The sequence below is a fragment of the Haliaeetus albicilla genome, chromosome 20 (genome assembly GCF_947461875.1).
Source record: "Haliaeetus albicilla chromosome 20, bHalAlb1.1, whole genome shotgun sequence".
Classification (NCBI taxonomy): Eukaryota; Metazoa; Chordata; class Aves; order Accipitriformes; family Accipitridae; genus Haliaeetus; species Haliaeetus albicilla.
This window is the reverse complement of record NC_091502.1, coordinates 857,392-869,227: the sequence shown is the minus strand read 5'-3', so window position 1 is coordinate 869,227 and position 11,836 is coordinate 857,392. Positions and strand designations below refer to the sequence as shown.

The following is an 11,836-nucleotide window of genomic DNA, read 5'->3' as shown; positions in this document are numbered from 1 at the left end:
ATTTCTAGCATTTATAAAAATGAATTTTTTTTCCAGCCAAAAAATGGATGTGTCCCTCCTACAATCTTAAATGCCTCTACCATACACTCCAATTCAAATAAAAGATCTGATTTAATAATATTTTGTAGACACATGAATAGTAGGTTTTTGTCTCAGATTTATGATGATCATATATTTTGGCCACAAAAGCCTTTGTCTTTTAGGAAGAAAGTTCATTATCTTTTAAATTTTGATTTCTAAACAGCAAATGGCATATGTTCATTAATTCTTTCTTAGTGATCAGTCTACACAGCAGACAAAATTTCTTCAAGAGAAAGTTTATTTATTTTTGTCAGTGGCAACTGACTTGCTAGATGTTAAACTTTCTATAACCTATTTTCTTAGCTATAGAAGGAAATAAGTGGAAAGAGTAATGGCTATAACTGAATAATTATATTAGGAACAAAAAAGAAAGAGAATAGACTTACCCCATTAGGATAATGGTTAATAAGCAATTTCTGGTCATTATACATAGACACCAGAGTCATGCCATTCTTAAGATCTTTTGTCAACATGCGCTTGTTTACCATGTGGTGGTGGAGAGCGTTATACAGTTCAATATTTACATTATCAATCAAATTCCTGTGAATTTCCTGAAGAAGAAAGGCGTTTAATTAATTAGAACTTCAAAACATTCTTCCAGATAGAAAGATGTACATACTGCTTTACTTAACATATGCTTTCAATATATTCAACAATGGCTACCTCCTGTTAGGAGACATGACTTTGATACCTATCAATCTGTCTCTATTTAAATGATGCTTTAGTCTGATTTGCTCACAAATGGAAGATAAGAGGTCTCATCACAGACAAGTCATTTGAGGAGCTTTGATTCAATATTTAACTAAAAACATTACTAAAAGAAGGACACCTGATTCACTGACAAAGTACAATTACACTCTACATCATGCAGTTGCTGGAATTCCTGTCAGTTTCTCCAAAACTATGCTAATAACTAACAATATTAATATTTGTCATGCAAGTGCTTACATAAGCAACACTTAATAGTCACTTAGTACTCCCGAAAATAAATTCAGACTCTTTAGCTTCAGCAATGCATGTTAAACATTCAAATTATTTTAACTTGTGTAATGTCCTTTAATATCTAAAATATCCACAGTTTCCAGTCTACCTTATCATAGACTACCTGTTGCAGCTAAAACAACATTAGCTGAAAGAGAAATACACTTTAACACATGCATGTGGACGCATGCGCACACACACACACTTACTGAATTTAATTGCTCCCAGGCTTCATTGCTTGGTGCAAAGAAAGTGAATGATCCTCGTCCCTCAACCTCTCCTCTCAGCTTTGATATGTCACAATAGTGCTGCGTGGAGGTAGCTCCCACAATACCAAGTGTGCCATATACATGATCAATAGGAGCAACTAAAATAAACATGAGATAAGAATACTGTAAACTCTTCAGTCATCCAGTTTCTCACAACCAAATCTACTTTGTTTCTTTTGGTTGGACAATAGTATTGCCTTTCTGAAACTGTTTAAATCAATATTAAAACAAAGTGCTTGGATTAAAATTCCATTGTCAACATACTCAAAACCCACCCAAACACATCTGCTTGTTACTTAGTTTTTTGGTTTGCTCAATGAAAAATTAGATCAGACAAACCCCAATATTGTAATGTCTTCTTTAGAAGAGTTGTCTTGTTTTGTGCCAACCCAACCTGGAATGGGAGGCTATCCATTGAGGACAGGAGTAAGTTCCATCTGTAATCACAAAAATTTCAACGGAGTGGGTCTCATTTAGTCACGGCGGACCAGAATTCTTCTTGTGAGACCTTCTGCTCTTCTTCCAGTGTTTGGTTTGTGCATGTATTGATTCATCCAGGGAGTAAGAATGGCCATAGTCCCACAGTTAAAACCCTGCTACTTGAGAACAGGCTTCATGTCTCCTAATTCAAGGTATCTATAGGTGAGGCATCTGCATGCGAGCTAGTTGTTCTTGGCTCTTTTTATGGTCATGGCGAGGAACAGGCAATGCTAGAGTGTGACTGCTCTCATCCTAATGTAAACATCCTAAGTGAGATTAATCCATCTAAACAACCTGAACTCTGCCTTAGGCATGCCTAACTCTATTATTGAATGTAAAAGGATTAGTTCAGATATAGGGACCTATAGTTATGAAGTATATTCCTTCTCAGATTACTCTTCCCTGCTGCCATTAATTTTATTTATGCAAAACAGAATAACACAAATAGGAGAAATCAAGAATTCCTGTCTTCATTTTCACTCCTCCTCAGTTTATTTACAGCCTATAATACTCTTTCAGTAAATAAGATTCAAGTTTTCTCAGGAAAAGGAATAAACAGAATTTAGATATGCCACACCTCATGTTCTGGGTTTCTGACCTCACTGGTATGCTTTAGGTTATTCTGGGGCATGATGGGAATAGGAATAAAAATTCTTCTTTGGCAGCTTTGGGAACTGAAGACACTATTGTTCCTCTCCAATTCAGCAACTGGAAGGAGCTGGGGAATTCAACTTACACTGCATGATCAAATTCAGTGCTGACTGTTTTTTAACTGTGTTGACTGTATGCAAATGATGCTGTGTATTCTCAGGCAGTAACTCCTAAAAAGGGGCAATCATTTCTCAGGATGACCACCTTTGAAAGTCTCTGGTGTTGTAGTGCTTCTCATATACTGACTCATCCATATGAAAATAAGTTTGTACCTGCAGGACATCCTCTCATACCATCCATCTTCATATAGCCAGGACAGCACTCATATAACACAGTTCTGTGGGATATAGACAAAAGCACAATTAAATAATATACAGGACAAGTTATACTAATTTTAGCTAAGTCTAATTTTTTTATTATTAGTTTTTCATTGCTAAGTATGCAGTCCCCAGATCTTCATCCTTTTTTATCATTCAACCATTTCTGTATAGACTACAAATTGGTTGTATTTTACTAAATGCAGGGCTTTTGAATTTACGGAATGACTGCCATCATTAGTGCTAGGAAGGAACATGGGAGGGGATGTGGAACCTATATAGAGTAATTAAAAGATGATGTGACTAGAACAGCAGCTGAAGAAAATTTAACTGATTTGTTTTGAAGAGATTAGATGGGATTGAAGAAAGGGAGAAATAAAGAAAGTGAGGACATTTAAAGAAACTGGTGACAGCAGGGTTGTAAAGGAAAAAGAAAAAAATAAATAAACTGAACAGAAATTAAAATGACAAAACTACATGAGGTCACCATACTGGATATAGGAAATAAACATGTGTTTATGAGAAGGTCCTGTGGATTGTATGGTGATAGAAAGTGGGATAGCAGAGCCTCGGTTTTTCAAGGAAGACTTTGAAGAAGCTCAGGAATGAGGGAGAGAACTAATTAAGAACAGACATAAAGCATGTTCTAGAGAAGGAAGTCACTAAAGACTGGATGGATGGACACAAGGGAAAGTTCACCGGTAAACGTAGTGAGGATGAAAACCAGACTACAAGAAATCAAAACCAGAGTTAAAAGAACTTAGTTACATAGAACTTAGCAATACCAGGGACCAGGAACTGTTATATAATGATGTCAATAAAATATTCTCATTCTTGAATACACGTGAACTATACATAAGAGCAAAGCAGGGCTAACTGATAATTCTATACTGTAATATTCAATTTAGCATTGATGGTCTTAGAAGATACAATGTCTTCTTAATTCATATGACAGACATAAAAGCTCTACCATTGATCTGCTTGACAAATTCTCTTCTCTTACATGAAAGTGCAAATTCACTAAAGTTATTACAGAGTTGATTTTGGCTCCTTGGGAGAGGGAATGCCAACAAATTATATAATCTTACCAAAGTCTAAAACAAACTTTAAGGCATTAGATTTCAGATATTACTTTTCAAAGTATGGTACACTGTGAATGACAACGAAAAATTGCCATCACGGTTTTACATAATAGATTTATTTTTATAGGCGTGGCTGATGTTGGCAGTGCTAGAGTTCTGAACACTAATTCCTTGAAGGTTTTTGCTGAGTCTTTACCACCACATTCCAGCTTTTCAATTGTAGACTCTTTGGTGGCAGCTGAGTACACTTCTCTCATTTTTCATAAACTAAAGCTGACAAAACATTAACCACAAACACATTAAAATGAATAGCTTATTCAAATGAAAAGTTGGACTTAAGACTTTCAACATCCAAACTACTTGAAGAGATTAAAAAATGAAAGTAGACTGGAGGAACAATAGCATTACAAAGCAAGATTTTGAAAGTGAGGATTGTAATTCCCTACCTATTAGCAAACTGATAGAACTGGTGAAGATTAGAGATTTTTAAAAAAACCCACATAATCTTTCATTTCTCCACACTAAGAGAATACTTTGTTTCCTTCCCTCACATACATAGACACACATGACATATTCACCCTTCTGCCATGAGCATCTTTTCAATTGAGAAGCCGTATATCGAAAGTATTTGCATAGTTCTCTTTAGTACATCTCTTTCTTTAAAAGAATTTACTGAATGGCTATTTTTTGGGAATGCAAGAATAGCATACAGTTTAGGCTACAGATTTGCTAACTAATAAGGAAATTAACTTTAAACTCTTCCTCCTTGTTGCATTCCTGCCAGAAGCTAATAAAAAAAAAATCTGATTAAAGAAAACCATGTAGCAGAATAGGAGTCAGAATGTTCTCCCAACTGTGTGAACTGCTTTGTCATGAGAAATTTTCTATTCTGTGGAAGGAAAAAAATATTATCTCCCCCTCACCCCATGAGCAGCTATGAAAGATTGTGGTCTTAATTAGCTTTTGGAAAAAGGAAAAAGGAAGCTGAGTTATAAGCATAGAATAAGACACAGCAAGTTTAGTCTTCTTACCATATCCAACAATGACACAATTAATGAAAGGCAGAAAACTGGCTGAAGAACATAGTTAAGAAAGAAAAGGCTTCTTCAGCCAAACATTACAAGATCAGTGCCTTTTTTACCATGTAACTTGTTATGTACAGCCCAGGCTTTTTTTCAGTCATCAAGAGTTACTGTAAGTTCCTATTTACAGTATCCATGTTCCCTTACACTTGACTGCAATTAGAAGGTCCATGTATCAGATGTGCTCAAAGTGTAGTGAGAAAGTGGAATGGGAGAAAGGGGTTATGTATGGAGGATCCCACAATAAGGTTAGAACCAGAAAAAACTCAGTGTAGGATGCAGCTCCTCAGCACCACTCGTGTATAGACACAGTACACGGGGGAAGTACCATCTCACACCATTAGTTACCTTCATCTGTATCTCCCTACTAGTTCAATATAAGATGGTGCCCAAGCAAAGAAAACAGTTACCCAGGCAATAAGCCATGCTACATTCTTGAGTTTTTTGGAGGTTTTGGTGTTTGTTTTATTTTTTTTTTTTGGGGGGTTTCTTTTTTTTTGGTGGGGTGGTGTTTGGTTGATTGTTGGGGGTTTTTTTTAGCACAAAGTTGTTCTGACCTCATCCAAAGGAAGAAAGGGCAGAGCAACACTACCTTATGTCCTTGTTATTCTTGGCTAACAGAGCCAGTTTACAGTTATTCAGATCAGCTCTGTGACTCATCTGTTTCTACTCCTTGCTGGCATGGATTTAAAATACTGCAGAGAAACAGTGGAAAGACTTCTGGTCCAATTGACTTTGATTTTAGCAGATCTTTACATTGCATCCTGATTGGAAATTTAGAGCAGTGGATAGGAAGTGTAAATAATAAAAGCATTCTCAAATTAACATTTTGTAGATCATATGTACAAGTTAGGGAAGACTTGTTAACATGGAGATATTACCATGAGAAGAGCCACCGTCCTTTTGGATTAGCATTCTTATTACAGTAACCTCTTTAGTAACATCTGCATTTCTGGTTTGAGTGCACAGAATATAAAACTCCCATTAACAGCTAGGACTAAGTTATAACAGATGCTCTATTACAGCCACAAAAAACCCCTCAGGAGTTCTATCACTTAACTTACTCTCATGCACACTGGTTTGCCCCTCTAGCCTGGTAGGAGTGTTAGGAGGGAGAAGGTAGGTGGTAGTTTTGTGTAGACTCTCATGCCCGATTCCACCCAGCCCCACTGCTCGAGTCTTCCTCTGGTTGGCTGTAGCAGGCTTCTTGCTTAGGGCCTTACACAGGCTCTGTAAAATGTTTTACAGCTTACATTCCTCTCAATTCTAGTCAGTGAAGAGAACAAAGTCACCACCTGACTTTAGTTCAATGAGTACAAATTGCCTATTGCTTCAAACAGTTTTTCCTGACACATGAAGGTATCTGTCACTACATAAGTTGTTTTACTTCTGGAGCTCAGCAAAGTAATGAATTCCCTGTCAGATTTGTGCTGAGAGCAGACTTTGTCTCATGGGAAGACATGACATCTATCGAGGAATAAAACCACAGGAGTAGGTTGTTTTCCCAAACTGACTTTGAGAATATCCAAGTTTCAGTCTAAAGTTATGTTCAGGAAATACCCTTCTTCCCAATGTGTCTGCAGTGGAATAAAATGTAGTGCCAAAGAAGTCAGTGGTATGGCAAACTTCACTCAAAAGGTGAAGTATTTTGGATGACTTGCAGCATGTCCACTGAAGGAAAAGGGAAGTCAGTACTACAATGCCACCTGGAGGAGAAGGAAAAACTCTGATTAAAACTATAAACCTACAGGTCCTAAAAAGATTGAAGGTAGAGGTGGAACAAATGACCACACAGCCTAGTTTGACTAGAAATTGATCATTATTACCATCATCATATGCATACAAATCTGCAATTTATGTGAAAAATGAGTTCTAACTTGTCTGGATTTGCTTATAAAAACAAAGCCAAAATAAAAATGGGAGAAACTGGTTAGGATTCCAGACAGCCAATTACATTTCAAAGAAACTTCTGGGGACTTAGAATAACCAGATTGCTTGTCTGGGTAGGATATTCATTATGATTTGTGCTATTTCCACTCTAACTTACTGCTGTTACTTTCTTTCACCTGCTGAAGTAATTAGTAACCAATAAAGTTTACAATAGCAGAAAGCTTAGGGTGACAGCTTGGCCCATGATAATCAGGTCTTTTCCTCAGCTCTGGTGGGGCCATTGTATCCTAACTCACATCTATACTGACTTTAGAGTTGAGACTTCAAAGCCATGGCAGTGCTTGAAAGGCAGGACTGTGTGTTGGAATCAGTGTCTCACTGTATTGGAAGTATAACTCAGCTCCATTAATTTATGATATGCTGTCAGAGCACTAAAAACGTTTTCTATGAAAGGAAATGGAAGAAAACTTCCTCCTACTACATCTTCCCTCAGTCTTTTTCCTAAGGATCCTTTCCAACACCATGCTATGACATGTAGCATCTTTCAGGAATCTCAAAAAATTCAAAGCCTCTGACACCCAACAGGAGCAGTAGGAACCACAATCCCAGCCCATTTCAGGTCCTTGCCCGACTACTATCTGATTTACTTGTAGTATTTTAACAGTGCAAAAATCGTTACTGGAGGCATTTGTCTCACATAAATAATCATTTGAGAATCTTAACCAGTTTTACATTAGTAAATATAGGGATGATGCTCAAGAACTAGGAATATAGTTGTCAGCCAGGACAGCTCAACCAGCCAAAAAATGAAACAAAATGCAAAGCTGGCTTTGAAGAAAAATGAAAAAAAAAAAATGGAAAAGGATACTTTTTTAATTATGAAAGTGTCATATATGTAGATGCACTAAAGAGAGCATGAGAGAGTGTAGCCATATTAGCACTCAGTGATGCATGCACACTCTGCATCATTTTCTGTGCCCCTCCATTCCCCAGCACAAACCCAGATTGTATCTGCATCTAATTCTTTGTCAACATGGAATTCTTTGACTTTCTGTAAACAACTATTCAATGAATTTCATACAAATTTATGAAGTCTTACAGTTGCACTTTTAACTTGAAAGTATTCTTTTTGTAAAAGCTCACTTGGATTCAATGTCAGCTATGTGTAATTGTTTAAAGTCAAATATAGCTTTCTTTTTTTTTCCCCCCAGAATTTATCATTGTTTCTATATTTAGAAACATTTTTTTAAACATGAAGAATGGACTGGAAAATACGAATCCTATTTACTCATGACTTTGACAATCAAGACAAAAAAATATGACTAACCAATTGCAAATTATCAGTCACTTCTTGTTCAAGCTCTCCTTTCTAGTTTATTTAGTGAATTATTGTTGATCAGAAAAACACTTTCAAGAGAATTTAAGAGCTTGTTTACAAAGGGAGTCATCTTTGACTGGCTTATGTTGCCAACACTGTGGATATTTTTCTTCCATATTAACCTCTGTTAAGGAAGCCTTTGGCACAGAAACAAAAAATTAGTCCACATTACATTAACATCTAAAACATTGGTTGATGTTCATTACGAAAGTTGTAAATACAAGTCTTACTTCAAATGGAGTTAAGTTCCTCATACATGTAATTTGCACCATGTATCAATATAACTTGACATCTTTATGTCTTAGGGCATATAATCTCTCAGTGACTATTCAAATTGTATACTTAAATATTACTTGGGCATTTTGAAGAGTTTTATAGGCTTTCACTAAGAGACTCCTAATACCCTAAGACAGAGTTGCAACTGAAGCCAGGACTCCCTGTTCACTCAAGCCTTTCTGAAAATGTCACCCCAGACCTATTTGTACCCTGTAAAAGAATAATGAGACCATAAGAATAATGATTTTCTGTGATGACTGCTGAGAAATTTATCCAAGTAATTGCATAATAGCAAGAGAATAGTACACAAGAAAAACATTAGTTTGTTGTATTGGGTAAACAATGACAGTCTCTGTTAAATTACTTAATTCTAAGTAAGACAAGTGGGGCAGACCAAGTTCAGGACTGGGGACTTTGTATGTCTTCACACTCTGAAGCTGCTCTATGACTGACAAAACAGTAGTGACTTTGACATTTTGTCACGGAGAAGGCAATGACTTGCATTCTGAGAAGTGACACACAGATTCCAAAAGAATGCCAAACTCACCCAGATATAATCTGTATCCACAACCATAAACTGTTTTTTTTTTTTTTTTTTTTTTTTGCTTTGTGGAGACGTGTGGTCTGAGCTCACAGCTCTGCTAGGTAGTGCTGAGTTCTTTTCACAACTGGCCTATTACATCCCTCTGTGTTTTTGGGTAGGTCACTTAACCTCATACCTCTTTGTGTTTAAAATAGAGCTATCCATACTTAACTCAGAGAAGTATTGCTGAAACTAATATTTTGAAGCCTCTTAAACTTAAAAAAAGAATATATGCTATGCTATAATTTTCAGACTTTGCACTCCTTTTGTGATCATTTTTGGCAATGATTATTGGATCACTTATCCAGGAGGTTTTAGAAGCAGCTAAAGAGAAGCTGTAATCCTGTAAAATTATGAACCGAATTCTTCCTGTACCTGCATTTGAAACAAACAGCTCATGTCTGAGAAAAGGAGAGTTTTCTAATCTTACACTGGATTATCTCAATGAATGGGGAAGAGTTTTGAAACAGAGCATACTTACGCTTTCTTTCCACAGATGGCTCCCTGGTACCAGTTTCTGCAGGTACTGAAGTATTTCTTTTTTGTTCCCATAACTTGCTGAAGGGCACAGACATTTTGGCTGTGGGTGGGAGCAAGAAACATTTTAAAAAGAAGCTTCTGGACATCTTCAGAAAAGTTTTATATAAAACAGCGGCAAATACCGTTTCTCTTGAAATGTAAGAAATTAACACCTGGCTTCAGTTTCCAGGGCAGGTGTGTTTTCAAGCAACCACAGTGCAAGATGCTGGGACTGCCCAGCTGAGTCCCTTGGCAAGCCCCCCCTCCCGGCAGGGACAGAAGATTCCCCTCCGGTCTGGTTTGACCCCCTGTCTCTGATGGGCAGTGATCACCAGCTGTGCCTAATCAAGTCTCAATATGCCTTACATTTTTCCCTTCCCCCTGCAAAGTGAATTAATTACCAACCAGCAGGGACTGAGCTGTGAAAACCATCAGGCTCTTTTCATTAAAGTTTTTGTCTTGTACACATCTGTGCAGGTCATGGGGAGATGGGGAAGCAAAGTGCCTCATTCTTTATGTAGAAGGAAACCCTGTCTTCTGTAAATCAATCAGCTGTTTTGATTACCAACCTTTTGGAGTACCGCAGGCACCTAAGTAAACATTCTGGGAATTACTGGGGACCAAAGGGTAAATTGGCATGTAAATAAAAGGAGTCACAGTTTTCAAATGTGAATACTTTTTCCTTAGCATGGTAGTGTACAGAAGAGGAATTTCTTAAAGGAAAATTCCATGGAGCAAAGGCATTTTGTCATTAGTTTTTATACTTCTAAAATAAAAAAAAAATCATCAGTTAAAAAGTTAGAACATATATGTTACATCTACTGGGAAGCCAGTGAACTTTTTTATTTGAATAGCGCTCTGTGTGTGTGCGTGTGTGTAGCAGGCAGAGGGAATTTAAGATGGGAAGCTAGGATGGTAAACAACTCCTATTCGCAGAACAGTTTTCACTTAAGAAGACTGAAGGAAAATAAGTTTAGACACATGTGTCTCCCTGACACCAGCTGTTCAAATTATCTCCATGTCTCTGAGCAGCCTGGCTTGTAAGTATTGTCTTTTAGGCACCCTGTTGAGCGGCTTGCTGCATTGCTCTAGTGGGAATAGAAGTTTTATAAAGGCTTCCAGTATATATTCCCATCTTAGAAAGCATTTAAATAGAGGTCATGATTTACGTTAGGATGGATAAAGAGAGAAAATATGGTGGGATAGGTGTCAACTCTATTCAAACATTTGAAAACATATTAAACATATGTGACATCCCATTACATTAATTGTGAACTGTAATTAACTTCAGTGATTCTAAAATGCATGTATTTTATTCATTGAGAAGTGGTGATTTTAGTTTTTTTTCACATTTTATGAAGTTTAACAGTATTCAGTCTCCTTTTGAAACTCCCCGGAAAGCTTTTTATTTAGGAACAGTTCTTGTAAAATTAATTGAGAAAGTTAGTTCTACTTGAATGATAGTAAGAATTCATAGTGAAAAATCACATTTAATATAATGCAAGAAGAAAGGGCAGAAAAAAGATTAACAATCTCCCTTTTAAAATAGAAATAAACTCCAGTTACTTACCCTTGGTCGCGTGCCCTTATTCGACTGTGAGTTAAAATCTTGTCATAGTGAACAGAAGCAGCTGCTTGTTCAAAAGGAGACCAAAAAAAAGTGGAAAAGGTGAATAAGAAAAAGATCTTCATCTTTAGTCCTCTGTTGCTTCTGGCAAGGCTAGAAGAGAGAACTGGCAAAGTGTCTGGAGAGCTGACAACTTATATACATGTAGGAAGGTGGTGGGAGGGAACCACAGGATCAACCTGAAACTTCGTACCACCCTCCTTAGAACAGCAGCTTTCTTTGCCAGCTTCAGTAGCCTAAATTAGTACCATACATTAACTATAGAAAACATTTTTTTAATCCCCAATTGACTAATTTCTTCCTTGTTACAGAAGGCTTAGCATTTTATTCTGCTGACACAACAGCAGAGAAAGTTTGAGAAGTTTAGACTTTGAGTTATGAATTAATATTTATAGCACTGAAGCATCCAGAGGTCGTGATCATTGCGTGTGGTTTTGTTCAAACCCAGAGGAAGATGTTGTCTGTTCCCATAAGAACTGCACTGCTTTCCTTTGTTTTCCATGTCCTCACAGTTATCAGCTATGAGCTGTTTAATTAGTGAAGTTGATGAAAGTTCCAAACAATACTGTTGTCAAGAACCTGGAATAACACTTTTGTCTTGAGGAAAAAAAAGCTGTATT

General features: G+C 36.8%; 1 protein-coding gene across 21 annotated transcripts in view; it reads right to left on the bottom strand.

The window, feature by feature from the left end:
* POSTN (periostin) overlaps positions 1–11,346 on the bottom strand; it is a 38,370-nt gene extending 27,024 nt beyond the window's left edge. For all 21 annotated transcript variants that reach the window (XM_069807920.1, XM_069807921.1, XM_069807923.1 and 18 more), the window contains exons 1-5: positions 11,160–11,346; positions 9,552–9,650; positions 2,735–2,799; positions 1,272–1,429; positions 468–632 (exon numbers count right to left, since the gene is read on the bottom strand). In XM_069807920.1, coding sequence (XP_069664021.1) covers positions 468–632; positions 1,272–1,429; positions 2,735–2,799; positions 9,552–9,650; positions 11,160–11,281 — 609 coding nt within the window. In that variant the 5' untranslated portion in view covers positions 11,282–11,346. The remainder of the gene's footprint in view (positions 1–467; positions 633–1,271; positions 1,430–2,734; positions 2,800–9,551; positions 9,651–11,159) is intronic.
* Between the last annotated feature and the right edge of the window lie 490 nt (positions 11,347–11,836).